At 37.7% G+C, this 20717-nt stretch overlaps 1 protein-coding gene across 8 annotated transcripts; it reads right to left on the bottom strand.

Moving 5' to 3' along the window:
- Positions 1-170: 170 nt before the first annotated feature.
- On the bottom strand, positions 171-18001 carry LOC121899338 (zinc transporter 1). 8 transcript variants are annotated; one of them, XM_042415073.1, is made up of 8 exons: positions 14784-16048; positions 14571-14684; positions 8790-8913; positions 6434-7132; positions 3988-4302; positions 2958-3220; positions 2623-2810; positions 171-709 (listed from the first exon to the last, which is right to left on the bottom strand). In XM_042415073.1, exons 3-8 carry the CDS (start codon positions 8842-8844, stop codon positions 430-432), a joined length of 1800 nt encoding a protein of 599 aa, XP_042271007.1. In that variant the 5' UTR covers positions 8845-8913; positions 14571-14684; positions 14784-16048; the 3' UTR covers positions 171-429. The 8 variants fall into 8 exon arrangements, with proteins under 8 accessions (XP_042271007.1, XP_042271008.1, XP_042271009.1 ...); XM_042415074.1 differs by having other exon boundaries at positions 15147-16048; XM_042415075.1 differs by lacking the exon at positions 8790-8913.
- Positions 18002-20717: the final 2716 nt, after the last annotated feature.

Genomic DNA, 20717 nt, shown 5'->3' with positions numbered 1-20717 from the left:
TGATTTCACCTTTCAAGGTGAGGACTGTGTGTCATGTTTCCTGCTGCCTCCAAGTGGCCAAAACTGTTATTGCAAGTTTAAGTCACTTAAACTGCATCTGTTTTGTACTTCACTTTGCAGCTCTGATCTGTCAGTTTCCCTCGATCAAATAAGTTGACCTATATTAAAAATGAGAGGAGACACTTGTGTTTTTATTAGAATACAGTTTCCAGATACAAATGATGCAACATAAAAATCTTTCCAGTTAATCCTTTGACAGACTTGATATTACGCAGGAATCTTTGGTGACTGACATATTTCAATGAAAATGAGCAGTCATGATAGAAATGACACTTTCAAATATGTTGATTTCTCCATTCACCATCTGGACATCTGGATATCCGATCATTCATTTATTTTCCTCCAGTGTAATTTTGCTAAAACCGACGGTCATTGATTGGTGTTTTCGATCACCGGTGTCTGTTCAGGCTCTTCCTTTGTTTTTGTTTCCCCGACGGGAGTGCAGCACATACTCCCAGCACAGGCCTCTCCACAGGCCAGGCTGCAGGCCAGGACAGGAGGCAGGGAGGGGTCCTCGACGACTGGGGAAGCGCCACCCTGGCTGCCTGCAGAGGATGCTGAGCAGGCAACAAACTCTGGCTGTACGGTGCAGCAGCTCACTCCTACACTCTGCAGCACTTTGGTGACCCCCAACATCAGATCAGCACACCTGGACATTAATAAAACATGTAGGTTTAATCTGGACAAAAACAAACATATGAAAATAGTCACCAACCACCTCTATATGTGAATTATCTGTCTGTATGTGTCTGCTCTGTGACACTGATGGTCCAGGGTCGACCCCACCTGTTGCCCAACGTGAGGTGTGACTGGCTCCAACCCCCTGCGACCCAGCACAGGATAAGCAGGTATAGATGGATCATACCTTTAGCTGTGCTCAACATGAAATAAAAACTTAATCAAACCATATAAACAAGTATTTGCCAATTATTCTAACTGATGTGCCACTTCTGTTTGAGATCAGTTGAGTTTGTGTAATAACAAGAAAGTTTTGTGATACAACAAGATAAAATGACATGTTGTTATAACAGGAAAACTTTCTTGTTAAAACTGAATAATTTGGTACCTACTAATAATGAGAAAAAAATATAACATGAAAAGGATCTTGTTTTTGTCATGGTTGCAGCAATAGATAAGCAGGATAATCTCTTTGGAGCCACATCAGGCTAAACTTAAAGCTGCACCAATCAATATTTTTATACATTTAAATGACTTTGTCGAAGTGAAAAGGATCACAAACCCACATAGAATAACCTGACTTTGTAGTTTCCCTCAGCCTTACAGAGCGTTTCAGCGTCTTTCATTGTTTTGGTTTTTTGGTCTGCAACTTCATAGTTTTGTTTGTCTCTCACTGCTCTATTTTTTTTTTTTTTTTTTAGCAAAAAAGCACTGTTAAACTCCCTGTAAGCTTCCTGCCCAGCACCAAACAGCAGACAGATAAAGTTAGTGACTAGCTGGAGAACATAGTGGAGCAATTTGCAGCTAACGAGCCAGATGTTTTCCTCAGGAGTTATTAGAGAGCATAAACAAAGATAAAAGGAGAGTGAATACTGGGTTGCAATGAATGCTCACGTCACCCCGTATCTGCTGAATATGTAATTATTCAAAAACAACTCCATACTGCGATTGTAGGCCAATGTTGTGTTTACAACTTGTTGTGCTGCTGCCAAGTGGCTTAAAAGGTCTATTAATGGAGGTTTAACTCTAAAAATATATGTATTTACAAACCACTATTAGTTTGAGAGTGTTTGTGTGTGCTTTAGTGAATGAAAGGCTTTGTAAAATGCTTTGTTCTACTCAGGCTGAAAACATATCTATATATATATTAATCCATGTACCACACAAAGAAGAACATCCCATCCCTCCCAGCTCATATCTAGACGATTTCCCCAGACTGGCCAAATTAAAGTCTTTTATCGAGCATGGACTCTTCACCGCAGAGGAAGTGATAAATCAGTGGAATACAAAACTTATAAAAAGCCCACAAACACCAGCATGCTGCGTATAGTTTATTGATGTCAGATCTCTCAGTGCCATTTAGAGCAACAAATATTTGAGGTTGCCCAGTGCAGTTTTAAAGAATGTTAAACAATAAAACCTCAGATTTCTTTCCTTAGAGCAGGTATGTATTATTTTGTGAAGTACAATCTTAATCCTACAGAGGATAATGATAATGATATTTTAAAAAATGGATGTTATTTAACACAATTAACTGTATGACAATGACAAACAGTCATCTTGGGATTGTCTCTTTCTCTTTTTTCAGTAGGGTTGGTCAAGTTAGCATTTGGAGTAGCATGCGTCACTCATCCATTACTCTTGCAGTCTATTTGTCTTATCTGTTCACTTTCTAACTAGTTTTCATGTGTTCTCAGTTGCAGCATGTGGTGTTTAGTGTTACAGCTGACTCATGTTGGTGGGAGGTGTGTACTGTGCAGTTGGAAGCTGGTAGTTTATCATGTATTTTGCCAGGAAATATACTAAAGCCTCGCACCATTTTTTAATAATATTTGTGTGTATATTGTCCTCTACCAGTACGAAAGTCAAATTTTGCTACTTTACCTGTGTGTCGGAAACCCAGCATGGCAGTGCACATGCACAGAAGCCACCATCAATGAATCAGTCAGCTGCCAGATGTGGAGGTCATGCACGGCCTGCACTCCAGGCACACTCATAATCCTCTGTCCAAGATCAGACACACAAATGTGTGGAGGTATGCCCTGTAGCAGCAGCAGCCCAAACCTGCGACCCTGGAGAGGAGATTTACCAGTGAAACAATAGCAAATTTCATTACTGGTTTGGATACAGCTGTGTTTAATATGAGCAACAGGGAGCTTCAGCTATGTGCTTAAAAGCATTTAAACTAAATGGAATGATATAAACGCACATAGCCTGACCTGTGGCGTAACTATGGTCATCAATGTAATCACAGCCAGTACGGAGAGGCAAGGATCCAGGTAAACCAGTAGGCTGCAGGGCCCAGAGCTGTGGAGGCAGTGTGGACCGACCAGCAGCATCACCAGGCTGTTGATCAGACCGAGAACGGAGGTTAACAGGTCCTGAATGACGAAGACGAATAAAAGGAGACAGACTGGCCACCGGCTGCTTGGTACAGGGCTCTCATTGTGATGCGTTGACTTGCAGACTGCTTTTTCATTGTCTGAAAGGGAAAGAACATAAAAACACATGACTTTTAAGTCCTTTTTTTAAAACATGTGATCAGAGCTACAGTACAGATTATAAATAAAACATAAATACATGGGAAAACATCACATTTTCATTACGTCATCTCCCACTAGAGAATAAAGCATTTTATGTTTAGAGCCCTTACAAGATAGATGTGAAGTCCAAACAGTGTTTCTGGAAACAGGCTGAGTTGAGTCAATCTTTTTCACACTGATAATATATTTTCAAATTTACGTTTCACAATATGGCAATTATGTGCAAAATCATGTGTAAAATAATCACACTGATGATGTTTTGATTGAAAGTTCATTCTTCACCATGGAAACAGCAGCTGGAAAAACAATCTCAACACAAGGTCCATTAGTAGCCTTAATGGAGCTTTTGAGCTTTCACACGATCTTCCTCAGCACATGGAGTTTACCCAGCTGACATGAAGCTGCAGATGTTCAAATTTCCCCACAGGTATGTACATACAGACATAACATCTACAATACAATGATAACTGGGAAATCTGCCGAGAAGCTCCAGAATAGCAACTAATGGACTTTATGGTGAGATTGTTTTGTCAATATTTGTTTCACGTAAGAATATTTTCACCTGCACAAACACATCTCACACACACCAAACAGACAATTTCATTTTGGTCACATATGAAGACCAAATCTTTAAAAAAAACACATGTGCATTGAATTCAAATGTCTCTTTCTCCAAGGGACACTAAGGGAGACACATCTGCCTTACCGAGATGTCCTACGCAGGTACTGTCTTTAGAAATCTCTGCGATGTCTTTTGAATGACTCTCACACTTGCAGGCCTTCAAATCCACAACGCCCTTCTCTACTTCACAGTCCTGGCTGTCCTGTGGAGCTGCTGGGTGCGGGTGGACCTCTTGCTGTTGCTCTGGGGCCTGAGAGTCAGTTTCAGGGATAGTGGAGGCTCCCGGGTTGCAGAGGACAAGCGCCCCATTGTGGAGCACGTCGTCCACAGCAGATTGGACTTGGCTAACATCATCCAGGACTTGCCGTGGTTCAGTCTGGTTTTCCTCTTCAGCCAAGGCTGTGGGAGTCGAACAGAGGAATGAAAAACAAACATGGACACTGTTTGATGTTCCTTACAGCTGAATATACACTTGGCAGCTACTTCAAAGTGAAACATGTCAGAGCAATATCATCACCTGGACAAGCACATTTACACTTAACTTAACTTTACACTTAACTTGAAACTCACGCTGAACTTTGTCAATTTTAATAGCATCTTAATTCTGTAATTGAACATATTTATGGTGGAAAAAAGTGCAAAAGCATTTTCAAATATGCTTCATGCATCATGGTGAGCTGTTAAATACGCCACATTTTACAAAATTAATTCACTAGAACTGCAGCAACATGTCTTAAACCAGAAACATGACATTAGACTTAAATCCTAAACTACAATGAAAAGTTTGATAGTCACACATTTAACAACTAACTACTGTATCTCATATTAGATCAATTAGATTTATGTTGTTAACCAACTGAAACTGGATGTCATGTGTCCATATTCCAGTCAGAAAAATCATGAGTTAGCTTCGATAACACTCTCATGTCTGTACGATAACTATGACGCTACAACTAGCATCCTATTAGCTTAGCTTAGCCTGGAAACAAGGGGAAACAGCTAACAATGTGTCATTTTTACACTTTGCTTTTTGTATGAATTGAACAAATGAGATATAATGTGCTTTTGTTCTCTTTGGACAGAGTCAGGCTAGCTCTTTCCCTCTGATTCCAGTCTTTGTGCTAAGCTAAGCTACCCGACTACTGGGTTTAGCTTCATATTTTACAGACTCTCATCTGGCACTCTGTGAATAATTGTATTTCCCAAAATGTCTAACTATTCCTTTAAAGTCAAATTTAAGGCTAAAATCCTCATTAAAACCATAGTTTGAAAACTGTGAGTATGCTGTTTTCATGTGACCTTTTCTGACACTTAGTATAACATTATAACTAGTGGTGGAGGAAGTACTCAGATTAGGGTGACCAGACATCCTGAAAAATTGAGGACAGTTCCGAATTACGAGCAGTTTTCCCAAATCCTGAATTCTGTCCTGTTTGTCCTGAAAATTAGACTAAACCTGAGTTTTGATTAGTCACTAATAAAACATTAAAAACTGATTGTTGTGAAATATTATTTTGGGTTTGCCCACAGACAGGCACTGTTGTCCATAGCCTACATGAATTATGGCTGTTGTAGTTTCTTTTAGCCGAGTACAGTAGTGTCGTAGTGAAATTAAACCATCCTGATGAGATGAATAAAATAAAATGAGTTTTATGTAACAGATAATAATTTACACACTGTTACATACAACACAGTCATTGTGTTTCTTTTCCCTAATAACAGACAGTTGATGTCATGAACAAAAAAAATAAATTTTAGGGTTGAGTTTTGACTTTCACATGTTTCACTGTTCTTTGACATTAACTAAAGCTTTAAGATAAATGCAGAGTAGAATTTCCCTCTGAAATGTAGTGGAATAGAACTACAAAGTTGCTGAAAATTTAAGTACTCAAGAAAAGCACAAGTAACTCAAAATTGTAAAGTACAGTAATTGAGTAATTCATTTCTACCATGGATTATAACTAGTATGTAAGTAAGTTATTGGGTACTACTTTCTAATCACTCATTATAAAGGGTTTATATGTAATTTACTGATGTTTTAGATCAGTTATAAACCATTAATAAGAAGTAATTGTTGGGTTTTCCATGTTGTAGAAAATCTCTCTGGTAGGCCAGAAATAGTCAAGTCATTGATAAAAAGTCATGAGTTTTTCACTTTCTAACAGACCATCAATTCTGCAGTTGGAAATGTTAATAAGTAATTAATAACAGCTTCTTATAATAATACACCAAGTCTTTAGTTTTGCAGAAGGTCAGATGTCAAACAATCCAGTGGAGGGTTCTTTCTAACAAACTTAAGAGCTAAAAAGACAAAGTAAGTGTACTACCGGAGGAGGATAAACATCAGCCACAACCTGGCAACCCAAAAGTTGATGAGCTATAAAGCATTAGCAAATATTTATCAATCATTAATAAAGACTTATAAATACTCATGACGGGGTGTTATTGGAAAGTTGCATGGACAGTCAGCTCTCTTGTGAACATGTCGTCTACTATTTCAGATGAGATGAAATATTGTTGGTAATGTTACCTTTGTGGTTGACTTCAAGGTGACATTCGGTCTCTTGCCCCCTGGCGGCCCAGCCCCTTTCGCCCTGCAGCTGATCCCAGTTCAGCCCGAGCACCAAGATTTTATGGAGCAGACTGACAGCTCCGACAACCACAAGCAGCAGGGGGCGCTGTACTGGTTCAGGATCCATGAAAAAGCCGATGATTTCCAGCAAGTATGACATACTAAGAGAGGCCAGGACGAGAACATTAAAGAAAGCTCCGAAAGCCTCAGACCTGCTGTCAGCGTAGGACAGGCCGCAGACGAGAGCTGGAGGAGAGATATTTGGGGAGATGAGCTCATGAGAGTTGACCACTGATGCTGTTTCGTGGTTAGGCTGAGGATTGGGAGGTTCAACAGGAACGCTTGACTCATCGGTGGCTGTCTGCAGGACACGTGAAGGTTCGATGGATGACTCTGTGGCCGGGATGGAAGGAAGTGCTGATGATGAGGAGGGAGCATGTGGAGGAGACGCAGCTGCGTCCAGAGAGGAAGGCTGAGATCTTTTTACATTTGCACTTTGAATAGGAGGAAGAGCCATCCACATGAGGATGAAGAGTGTCTGGAACGCGACCACCAGGGTGATGAGGGAGTTGCACAGCTGACTGATGGTGACCTCACACGCCAACAGCAGGGTGGTCAGTCCCAGTACGCACCAGTGTAGCACCCTCATACCTGCAACTGAGAGTATAGGCACTAAATTACTTCATACATGCAAACAACACACATGGGTGTAATATAAAAAAATCAATAATAGTCAAATCTGAGAGAGAAAAAAGAAAATAATTAAACCCTAAATGTGCAAAAGCTCCCCGAGAGTGTTAGATAAATTATATCTATGAAGATTCTCAGTCATCCAGGTCCTGGTTCTCCAAGGAGGGTTTGAATCGAGGGCAACTGGACTTGGTTGTAGATACCTGAAGATGTTTCATCCATGGGGCTTCTTCAGTTCTAACTGACTGGTGGGAAATGCCAGGTATTTAACCTCGTTATCAAGGTCCTTGATTTGTGGGGCGACTGTGGTTCAGGAGGTTGTGCAGGTCATCCACTTATCGGAAGATTGGCGCTTCGATTCCCAGCTCCTCGAAGTGTCGGAGTGTCCTTGGGCAAGATACTGAACCCCAAAGTGCTCAAATAGGTGTGTAAATGATTAGATCCCGCTCATGCATAAGTTGATACCTTGCATGGCAGCCCCTGCCATCAGTGTATGAATATGTGTGTGAACGGGTGAATGTGGCTTGTAGTGTAAAAGCGCTTTGAGTAGTCAGAAGACTAGAAAGGCACTATATAAGTGCAGTCTATTTACCATTTACTTGATATGACTTGGTTTGTTAGTGCTCCCAACTGTTGACACAACAGTTGTTAGTTGTTGGAATCACCTGAGGCCAAGTGTAAACAACAATAGTTGGAGTGTAGATGGGGGATAAGTGGTGCCGTAAACCTTCTCCTCTGTTGAGGGATTGTTTCTCAACTTTGATGTTGAAAGAGGAGTGAAGGAGGCTATCTACATCAAAGTAGAGAAACCAGCCAGGAGCACCAACGAACCAAGTGGTATCAATGACCTTGACAATGACCCCATGTAGGTTGAATACCTGGGACTCCCCACCAGCCAGTTAGAACTGAAGAAGCCCCTTGGATGAAACGTCTTCAAGTATCTTCAACCAAGTCCAGTTAACCTTGATTCAACCCTCCTTGGTTAGATAAATTATGTTATTGGATTATTATGAATGATGCAAGAATGTGTAAGCATTTTAATTGTGTTGCAGCTGCTTAAAGTGGAGATAATTTAACAGCTGTATATGCTGCTGCTTATATTTCATACTGTGATCATATGTTTTGTATGTGAAATATTAATCTGCAAACTACATCTGTCAGATGTACAGCAGTAAAATGTGCAATCTCCCCCTCTGAAATGTATATTCAAATGTAATGAAAAGTATAAAGTTGCATAAAGTGGAAATACTCAAGTAAAGTACAAGTACATCAAAACTGTACTTAAGTACAGTATTTGAGTAAATGTTCTTAGTTATTTTCCACCAATATTAAATTAAAATCTAACTATAAATGGAACTAACTGTATTCACTCCTGCACACACAACATACTGTAACTCATGAATAAAACAGATTGCACATGTGACTCATAACAAACTTTGCACAAGTAACACATGGTAATCAAAATTCAAGACAAATGCATCAAATATCAGTGTTATCAGTCCATAGTTTGAATCTTAATTACCCCAGAAAAGTGGACAACCCTCAGCTGGCAATCAAAGGCAAGTTGGGCTCTTGGATGTGATCTGTGCGCTGAAGTCGGAAAAATGTCATTCATCGTGCTCACCATCTCTCCCTCTGTCTGTCCCACCACACTCCTCCTCTGCTCTAATCGTAGTCATGTGAGTTGGGGAGGGGGGTGGGTGGTATCGTCCTCTCCTCAGTTATCCCTGTTTGCATTCCCTCCTCAGCTAGTTGGTGGGAGAAAATACCTTCAGCGGACGATCACACAGCCCACCCACCCTTTATACACGACACTGAGCCGGTCGAGTGAAGCTAATTTGCACTAATTAAATCCCCATTGTGTTGCCAGGATTACATAATCAGATGTTAAGGCGAGACCCTCTTAGGCCAGTTAGGCCTCACAGCTTTTGGGACATTTACATCCAGTGCAGTGTTATAGATGTGATCATCAGTACTAAAACCATCAGGTGGTTTGACACTCCTCAGTAATGTAGAAATAATTAGTAATACAGCTTTAAATTGTGTTGTACAACTCACAGCTGTACAACAAGTAAACTATTAAACACCACAGACACACAATATGTCACCATTTTAGAAATATTTAAGACTTTTATCCTTCAACTTGGCTGCAGTTAAATACTTTTTCTCAGCATTTTCTCAATATTTTCTGGGTTGAGCTGCAAAACAATGGAAATCTCTGATGTTTCACACTATTGTTTTTTCCCCCTAAATAATTCATCAGGGTATTTGTCCTGTTGACCTACCACAAACTCTCATATTATATAATTTACAGAATCTGTCTGACAATAGGACAGCAGTGCTTTTAGCTAAATGCTAACATGCTCACAATGTCAATTAGAGTAAAGCATAGGAAATTAATCGCCTGCTATTTTGATTTTAAGTCATTTTTAAAAGAAAAAATACTAAAATTCTCTGGTTTCAGCTTCATAAAAGGGAATATTTTCTGGTTTCTTCAGTCGTCTATGATAGTAAACTGAATATCTTTGGGTTGTGGACTAAAAACAAGATGTTCTAAGTTGCATCTTGGGCTTTGAGAAAGTGATCAACATATTTTAGCATTTTCTGACATTTTAAAGACCAAATGACAAATTGATTAATCACGGAAATAATAAACAGATTAATCGATAATGAAAATAATTGTGAGTTACAGCCCCAATGACAATGCTAACATGCTAATGTTTAGCAGGTGTCATGTTTCCAATGTTCACCTTCATAGATTAGCATGTTAGCATGCTAACATTTGCTATTTATTTAGCATGAAACAGAAAGTATAGCTGCGGATGATGGGAATGTTATTAGTTTTGCAGGTATTTGGTAATAAATCAAAAGTATTGGACACATTAAAAATTTAACATGATGATGGCGGCACTAGACGAAAAGTTAAGAGATCACCAAAGTTTTTAGGATTGATTCTCTGGGGATCATGAATATCTGTGCAAAACTTTATGGAAATTCATCAAATAGTTGTTGAGATATTTCAGTCTGAACCTAGCAGAACTTTATCTCAAAGTTGCCAAATATGAAGCTAAAGCCAGGAGACGGTTAGCTTAAAGATCCCTCCACACATTTATTAAGACATAAAAACACTCTGCTTGAAACAATAATGTGTGTCTGATATGTTTTTTCCACACAAAAAAGTTTGATTACTACGTTAAAATCCTTAAAACATCATCTACTCCTTCTACCTAATTAAAATTGGCAGTATCTATGAATATGCAAATTTATTTCATTTCAGAAGTTTATCTGCTGGACACAAGATGTCTCCTACTTCACGGTAAAGTCCATTCTCAGCGTCTGTGCACTGGAGGCTTCAAGTTTCCACATTACACTAGTCGAAGCTGAATACTGGACCAGGATTGGCTAAATCAGGCTCATGGGCCCACCCCTTACAGTCAGATATTCAATGAGCACTGAGAAAATTTCCACTTTCAGCAGTTAAATGTGAAAACAGCCTTTTAGTGTCAAATTCTGCACATACATCATTCTGCACAGTGAAGGAACAAAAGGAAACCACATTTTTGAGTGGAGAGGGACTTTAACATAACATAAAGACTGGAAACATGGAAACAGTTAGCCTGGCTCTGTCTGAACACAAAAATGGAAAAAAAAAAAAAAGCAAACAAGCGTTTTTCTCAAAATGTGAAATTATTCCTTTAAAGGCTGTTTTTGTATTTATTATTGGTGGTGCACCGTCTCTGCCCCCCTCTCAGCACTCATGATCCCACAGTGATGCTGCAGTCCCATCAGGTCCTGCTCTTGTGTGCCAGTGCGCGGGGGCTTGTTGCAGTCCAGTGGACTGCGAATCAACAGGCCAGATAGGGGCTGACACCACGGATAAATCCCTACTGTTCTACCAGCATGCCAGCACATTCCTGAGGCACGGCTAAGCCCAAGGAAAGACCCAGCGAGGAAGCATTTGATCACTTGCCACTGTCCCCAAACAGAAAGAGGCCACTGGTAGCCTAGTTACACCTTTAGCACCAACTGTAACACCACATGTCTCCTATGGTTTCTTTAAAAGATGCATTATTTTAGCCACTTGTTGCAGCTGAACAAACTGAAAATACAACACTTGTACTTAATATTCATTCTCGTTTTAGCTCTGTTATGGTCTCCACCAACTCCTGAGAGAATCATCTCACTCTGTAACTGCTAAATGCTCCTCTATGTTCACCAACTAGTCGCTGATGTCGTCTGCAGTTTGGTGCTGTACAGTGAGGTTGGGCGAGATGCAACCAACGCAACAAATTTGCAGGTCAGAAAACTAAAACAATGAGCTAAAAGATGTTAAAATGAAGCGTTGTGCTGAGGGGAACTCTGTGGGTTTGTCTCTACAAGTGACCCCTTTTACATTACACTTAGTTATATGATTTATTTTTGGTAGTGGACGTATCATGCTTTTAGTGATTTTATGTTATTTATATACTGGTATGATATCGGATATCTATGTTTAACATGGTCAAAGTTCCAAAAGTTTAACGTATGTAGAAATGCTCTCTGAAAGTAAACAGTCCGGCTTCAGTCGCTCTGAACGCTTTGCTTGCAACATGTTTTTCTACCTTGCTGACAAGCTGATGTAAGCTTAATATGCCCCCCCCCCCTCTTTTTTTATAATGAACATCTAAGTATTCATTTCCGCATTAAGGTCTAAACTTAAGAGGCCTGAACCAACATACACCGGCATAACAAGCACCAGTTGACAGAAATATCCTTTGTGGAAACTCTCACTCACAACTGACACAGTCTCTAAGTTCAAATAAGGTAAATTTGTGTCTAATTTTAGCCATTCAATTTAATGAAGATCCAGGGAATGATTAATACAGGATGTTCTAAGACCTAATCTACCGTGTCATAATAGTTAATACAGGACATAAGTCCAGTCATAATGACAGTCATGACGTGTCAGAGGATGCTTTAATGGCAGAAAAGGTGAATCATTAAACAAATCTGAGTGAAAGTGTGAAAAGTGAGCACATCTCCTGTAAAACATCTCCCCAACAAACAAATTAAACAAAACTGCTGATGCTTGTGGTTCTATTTGACCCTTTCATGCATAGTGGTCACTACAGTGGACAGCTATTCAATACCCATTTTCTTATATATATAGTTGCACATCAGCCACCACAGTGGACACTAGTGTGTCATCCCATACACTTCCATCCAATTGGCCAGCCTTTGTGAGTGCAACACAAATTACTCAAAACAAAGATGACCGCCGGCCGGCCGGCTGGAAACGCTCGGCAGCTCAGGAATATCTTGCCAATCCTTTCATGGTAGTAGACCCTTGCAGGTGAATAAAATTTTGTAACATCAAGTAACAACTAAGGAGTAACAAAACTGTTAAAATTTCCAAGTATTGATTGTATGTTGGGAGAAAATGATGATTAATCATCTGTCCACTAAATTGGACATCATGCATCACTGACTATATTTCAACTACAATTATACTGTTACTGCAACTTTGTTGTTCTTCAAAATACTTCATCTGCAGTAACTTTTTTGTCTGTAAATCAATTGATTTATGTTATGAGAATGTAATTTGCAGTTTTGAGGGGGCTAAGGATACTGAGGGAACTGAGAATGCTGAGGATGCTGAGGGGGCTAAGTGGGTTAAGGATCCTGAGGATGCTGAGGAAATGCCTGGCACCTCAAAAAATGTCTGGATTAGAAAAGAAGGATCTTCTGCATTTCAAGTCATCTGTAGCTCATGTGCTAATAAATGCAGTAAGACAGAGGGGAGAGGCTGAGGACTTAGGACCAAGGTTCAACATTTTTGCATTGCATTGAACAGTATTAGAATATGCTAAAACATTAGTTTAACAGCTTTGAAAATATATATTATTTTACAGTTTTCAAATAATATATCATTTTATTCATTGGTTTGTTAAATACATATTCCTTCAATTGAAAACTCAAACGCATGCTGTCCATCTGAGTGGACATGTGAAAAACTCCTTGACAAATGCATGTTTAAAAAATATGAAGCTCAAATATTATTTTTCATGCCGAAAGGAGAGTAAAAATCCTGACTGAGGTTATCTTAATTCATGCATGAAAGGATTAAAGTAACTAAAACCTAAAAAAACCTAAAAATCACCTCAGAGACCCTTTAACTCTATAAATGTAGTCTTCATTCCACCACAAGATAAATATGACAGCATGGATTAAATATATTCAGTGGTTTGATAAATTATCATACCTAACAACGTTTTTATGAGCGCTTCCTCCATTTGTTTGTATTTCATGTTTGCATGTGCATCAGCCTGAAACCTAATGGTTTCAGGCATCAGCTGATTGGTCAACAGACTGAATACACTTTTAAGGCTTAATCACAGTAGGGCTGAAACTAAATATTTTCATTACTGATTAATTGGTCAGTTCTGTTCTTGATTAATCGATTAGCTATTTGGTCCATAATGTTTAAGAAAACTGTGAAAAATGTCTTTAGATTCTAGTTTTGTCCCAACAAACATTCATTATCAAAGATGTTTAGTTTACTATCATTGAAGACTAAAGAAACCTGAAAATATTCACATTTGAGAAGGTGGAATCAGAGAATTTGGAATATTTCTTCTTAAAAAATGACTCAGAATAATTAATTGATATATGTTGAATGTATTTTGCACAGAATATCAAGTTTGACTCTAACTTTATATATGTTCACATTTTCTTAAATATTACCTTTTAGATTCATTCTTTAAAAGTTTTTTAAAGCTGAAGTGTGTGTTTCTGCAGTGTATTAATAGTAGGTGACTATAAAACATAAATGATTAGGCTACAAAACAAACTAAAGATGATTTAATGTAGGATGTATCATGAATATCTGGTGCTCACATTAAGGCTGCATCTAAGGATTATTTTCAGTATTGATTAATCTGTTGATTACTTTCTTGTTTGGTCTATAAATTTCAGAAAATGGTGAAAAATGTTGATCACTGTTAACCAAAAGCCCAACACGCAACCTCAAATCTCTTGTTTTGTCCACAACCTAAGTATATTCAGTTTACTGTCATAGAAGACTGAAGAAACCAGAAAATATTCACATTTAATTAGGAAATTTTCCTCTTAAAAATGTAATAGTGTAATGTAATAGCTGCCAACAAATCGATTAATCGACAAATTGTTGCAGCTCTAGTCACCATTAACAAATATGCACAATTAAAAATGAGCAACAGTTACTGGTTGTTGCTTCACATGTACTTCATACATTAATTGCCACCAAATTAGCAAGAATCCATACAGTCAACGAGAAAAGAGAATTCAATACATTTGATCAGCAACATGAACTATTCTGATAGAAATATGAAGCTTTTTTCATCTAACAGTTAGTCAGAGACAAACTTATGCTGCTACATGACCTCACCTGCATCCGCGGAGTTCAGCTTCAACCTCTGTCCTCACAAACTTTGAGCGCTTCTGGCATCATCATCATCATCATCACACAACACGTCAGACAGCAACTGCTGTTAGTTAATGGCTATTTGAAGACAGCAAACAAACAAACTGTTGTCCCTGAAGACGGAACTGCAGGTTGAAAGGCGGTTTGTCCCCCCTGGTCATCGGCCTGAATACTCACCTGTCCTGTCAGCTCTGCTTCACAACATGTGACGTGTAGCCTGCTGTAATTAATTAATCAACCCGATACACACAGAAATACATGAAATGACCACGACCTCTGAACACTTACATTACGTGGTGGTGATGTGTTAAAATGATGTAGGTTACCATGGAAACAACGGAAAGTCAAATAGGATCCTTTGTCGTTATTATTGTTGTTATGAATCAGGTAATTTGGGACACTTTTTGGTAAAATTACCAGGAGACCATCAAAAAAGCTAGTTACTCACTCCGCCAATGTTTTTATAAATTATCACGAATCTCTGCAGTATTCCTCTTTTGAAATGATGTTGTAAAGTATACTTGTTTAGAAACTACAGACCTTCAAACACACCAAGATCCCTTCTCTCACGTTGTTGGCATGTTCAGGTAAAATGGGACAACTGGTAAGGTAAAGTGGGACATTCATGTTCAGCTGAAATATTTTTTTTTATTTGAACATATAGTATATAGTACAATTGAACATAGTAATAGAAGGGCTGAACAGAGTAAAATAGGGAATCAGGTGTTGTATGAATACAAAAATAATTAAAAAATGATTTAACCTTAAACCTTAACATAACTCTTAAATGTTTCATATTTCATCCCAGGTTTTCTTTCAGGTTTTTTGATCTTCAGTTCTTTGTGACGTTTCATGAAATTGTTGAACCAGTGGTAACCAGCTGAACCCTTGGCTTCCGAAAAGCATTTAATGCCATTAGCTTTGGCAAAGCTAAAAGCAAGCTTTTGAATATCTTTCTTGCCCAAGGGGAAACCACGATGAGATAGCATTTTTATTATGCTGGAAAGTTCTTTTTCTGCTGCCTCTGACAGGTAGGGTTTCCTGCCAGAGGCATGTTTGGAGCCACTGATCTTCCCATTGACCTGTCTTTCCAAAGTTGACTTTGGCACGTCCCATGCTCTTGCCAAGAATCTTAGTTTGGGATTCTGCCCTGCCTCTACTGCCTCCCTATATTCTTTAATGGCACCCTCCATCCTGTCCTCTCTCCACTGATTGTATTTTACCTTGACATTCTCTCCCTGTCTTTTCTTCCCTGTCTCTTTCCTTTGTACCATGTCTATAATAAATAGTTTTACAAAATGTTAGTTTTAGGCTACTAAACTGTTCAGAGCTAGCAAGTGAACAGAGCTAGCATGAATGAATAAACTCTGATTAACTTTTTTTTACCTACATTAGCCTAGGCTAATGCACATTAGCCTAGCATATTGTGTATCTGTGCGAGGCAAAATGTGTGACATGGCTAATTAGCTTAGACTAATGTACATACATTAGCCTAGGCTAATGTACACACATTAGCTTAGGCTAATGCACATTAGCCTAGACTAATGTACATTAGCTTAGCGTGTTGTGTATATGTGTAAGGCAAAATGTGTGACATGGTCAAAATAATACAAGAAAAAGCCTATAAAATTGATTAAATCACAATCTTATTGCAAATATTAACACTTAAACAACTGTCCCAATTTAGCTGAAATTCTTGTCCCATTTTACAAAACGCTGTTTGATAAAATGGGACGGTGATTGTTTTATGTTAAGTAGTATTGTAGCAACAATTCAATGACCTTTTCAGTGATTGGCTGCTAATATTTAAAGAGCAGAGTGCCTCAAAGCTTATATGTCCCATTATACCTGATGTCCCAAATTACCTCACATCACCTACATTACGTGGTGGTGATGTGTTAAAATGATGTAGGCTACCATGGAAACAATGGAAAGTCAATTAGGATCCTTTGTCGTTATTATTGTTGTTATGAAAGAAAATACATCTGAGAAATATATAACTATTTATCAGCCTTGCAACGATGTACAGGCAACTGCAAATATTTATTTAACACAGATGATGTAGGAGCTCCAATATTCATATTATCATAGTTTTAATTATTATTATTATCATTAGGGGAAAATGATAAAACAGGAATATAATTGCCTTCTTAATAACATAAGGGAACAATCTTAAACCTTCCTCATTATATCAAAATGACAGTTTTATCACACACAACACAAAGTTTTTAGAGAACTAAAAAGTAACTAAGGTGCTCTAATAAATTCAGTCAACAATAAAACACAGTTTTCTATACTAGAAAACAACATTAACCACCGCCCTTTGTGTGACATTGTTGAATCAGGGCATTCATGTGTCCACCACCACAAAGGATCCTAATTGACTTTCCGTTGGCGTCGTTTCCACGGTAACCTACATTATTTTAACACATTACGTGCCACCAGCACGTAATGTGGTGTTAAGAGGTTGTGGTCATTTCACGTATTTCTGTGAGCTCAGGTTGTATTAATGGTCATAAAACTGTAAACTGTCACATTATTTCCATTATTGTTTCATTATTTACTTGATTCATTGATTGTTTAGTTTGTGAAATGTCAGAAAACATCTTCAAGTCTCTTGTTTTATCTGAACAAAACCAGCGGTGGAATGTAACTTTATTATTATTATTATTGTTATGATTATTATTATTATATCTAGTTTTTTATATTATTATTATTATTATTATTATTATTATTGATTTTAAATCTATTTCATTTTATTAAATTTTCATCATCTTTATTTCTTGAAAATTTTGTGAATTGTTTTACTATTTACACTTGATCTGACTTATTATTGTCTTGTCAAACTTTGAATATTAAATTAAACAAATGTGCAGCATTTTTTGACTGAAAACTGATCTACTGAATTACTTGATTATCACAATTATTGCAGATGAATTAACTAATCAACTGACTAAAACTTTAGTCAGGTGCAGTTTCAGTTTCCTGCAGATTTATAGATATATTCATAGATGTTTGTAGTTTTAAACTTATTGCTCTTTTACACTTTTACACTCCTTCCTTACTGTGTATTCTTTGTAGTTGCCGGTCTTGTCTTGTCCCAAAGAATCCACCTCCCAGTTTGACTACTTGACTCTGAGCCTTTAAAACGTCCACCCTCTGTGCTCAGCAAAGACCAATATTTATGAAACAACATACCTGATTCTGGTCCAGGTTGCCTCCCTGCTAAGAACAAGCATTAATCAGCTGCAAAAGAAATTCCAGTTTCTTTTTACCTTCAACTGAGGAAATTGAACTGGCTTGTTGCCTGACGTCTGTAGCTATAAGGAAAACAATTTCACAGAAACAGAGGCTCACATGGACTCCTCAACTATTCACCCTGTGGTGCACAATCACATGTTTTATACCGGTGTACAGAGACAGCGCCTCAGGAGTTCCTCTGGCTTTATGGTGAGTCACAAAAGAAACAGTAAACAGGAGGCCGACTGAACATTAGCAAATGTTTTATTTCAACTGGAATCTTACAGGAACTCCAAAAAACGCAATAAAACCAAAAACTTATGGTGCTCGCTTGAACTGTTTCAAGAATCCAGCTGCTTTATCGCTGGACGTATGGCAGGATTGTGTGTGAAAAGGCATTAAAACAGAAGAGATTAAACCCACTGTGATGTGAGTTTTTTCTGACTTTACAGTAGTGTGAAGTCCTGCTTTACAAGAAAAAGAAAAACCTTGACAAACAATAAAAAGAGAGGCTCAGAAACAAAAAAGTGAAACATGAAAATCACTTTAAATGACACTTTTTGTGATGGGAAATGTTTTGGTTTGTGATAAAAATGAAACACTTACATAGAGACAAGTCAAGCCGAGAATCCTGTGCAATGTTTAAAAATTATTAATAAAAGAATACTTCAACATTTTGGGAATTAAACTTTTTCTCTTTGTTGATGAGAGTTAAATGAGAAGATTGATATCACTCTTAAGTGTCTTTAGTCATTGTTTTTCTTTGACATAACTAGATACTTTGAGTGTGTCTGACCTCTAAAAGCTATTAAATTGTAACAAAAATCTCAAAATCAGTGCTCACAACTCAAATGCAACATATGACAAGGAGTCAACCGTCTCCTACAATGAAGTTTTGTAATAAAATCTGCCGCCTGGATTCCACTTATCAAACCACAAAATGAAGAAAAGTTATTAATAAATGTATCTGGCTGGTTACAAAGTGTTGATATTGAACAAATCTGCAACACTCACACTTATTTTCAAGTGACCTTCATGTCTTAGTTGTTAGCAACTAAAACATGAAGGTCAGGCTCATCAAATCATTATCTTCCTTAAAATCACTGATCTTTTAAAATTCATTTGTATCGCTTAGTTGTACTTGACATTTTATTAGATTCAGTTTATATTTTGTCTATTTTACTGGTTTTTGTCTTGTTGATTTTATTCCCATGTCTTCATCTTTGTAACATTGCATACAGAAGTGCAATTATGATAAAACTGGTTTTATGGTTATGTTTAGGCATCACTGCACTTAAATAAGTTCAGGAAAAGATTGAGGTTTTGGTTTAATGCTGAAAGTTAACAGTGACTTTAAGCATTTGTTTTTTTTTAACATTTCAAGTTAAAAGGTGCTACACTAGAAAAACATTTTCCGTAAACATAATCCAGCTACAAACCAGTTTTTTTTACAAAATGTCATCAGCAAAATCAATTAGAAGTCTATAAATGTAATATCTGAGTTGCTAAAGTAGACATTGCTTCATTCTGAGGTGTTATAAGACAAAATAACAAAGGATCCCCCTTTTATATTTTCCCATTGGGACCGTCTGTAAGTGTCGGGGGGGGGGGGGGGGGGTTTGAAATCACATTTTAATAACTTCTGACTTTCTCACAATCTCCCCTCCCTGTAATATTGGAGCATTATTGGGCGGCAGTGGATTAGTGCAGTCTGGAATTCCTTCAGAGGAGAATTACAGTAATACATACAGAGCAGAGCTCCCACCCCGGCCTGTACTCGACCCCCTACCACCGCTACACACCCTCACTCCAGGGGGACGTGAACCCGATCACCCCTCACCACCACATCACACCAGTGGGTCTACATATTGGTTTTTTGTTTTGTTTCTTTAAAGGTCAGTTCACCCAAATTACAAAAACACACATTATCTCACTATTACTATCTAACTATGCACTTAGTTTTGGTTTTATGAGCCCTAGTCAAGATACAGTGATTTTTGGAAAGTATTACTTGTCGCACACTTTACTGTGTAGATTTCAATTAAAGTGGATTTAAATTTTTTTTAAAAATAATAAATGAACCATTATGACAAAGCAAAGACACATTTTTAGAAATGTTAGTAATGTGAGATGTGTTTTCTCTCCAGTGGTGGAAGAAATATTGAGATCTTTTACTTTAGTAAAAGTAGTAATACCACAGAATAAAAATAAATAACACTGCATTAAAAATATTACTTCAGTAAATGTATGGAAGTATTAGTTGCTAAATTTACTTAAAAGTACTCATTATGCAAAATGTCCCCAGTCAGTGTTTTATTTGTAATACATGCTGCATACAGACATTAAGTACCTTTAAAAGTATTCACCGCTCTTGGACTTTGTCATGTTTTGTTGTGAGCTAAAGAGGATTTAATGTGGATTTTTTTGACACTGATGAACACAAAGAGACCCTTTAATGTCAGGATGAAAACAGATCTCTGCAGTGATTAATTACAAATAAAACTGTTTTACATGTAAAATATTGATCTGAAAAGTAACTTGTAAATATAGCTGTGAAATAAATGTAATGGAGTAAAAAGTACAATAATTCCCTCTGAAATGTGGTGGAGTGGAAGTGTAAAGTAGCATAAAATGGAAATAACAAGTACCTCAAAACTGTATTGAAGTATAGTACTAAATATACTTAGTTATCCCTTTATGTTCACACACACATACAGTACCAGGCTTTGTTTTTTTGTATTAGTTCCCTTATAAGTGTCAAAATCAGAAACAGCGCCTGTAACAAGTATTCAACCCTAGCTGAATTTTTTCACATTTTTATGTTTTACAACACTGAATCAACAGAAAGTGAAGAAAACCCTATAGGCACTG

Source organism: Thunnus maccoyii, chromosome 6 (genome assembly GCF_910596095.1).
Source record: "Thunnus maccoyii chromosome 6, fThuMac1.1, whole genome shotgun sequence".
NCBI lineage: Eukaryota > Metazoa > Chordata > Actinopteri > Scombriformes > Scombridae > Thunnus > Thunnus maccoyii.
The sequence above is the reverse complement of the archived record's forward strand: the minus strand, read 5'-3'. Positions and strand labels throughout refer to the sequence as shown.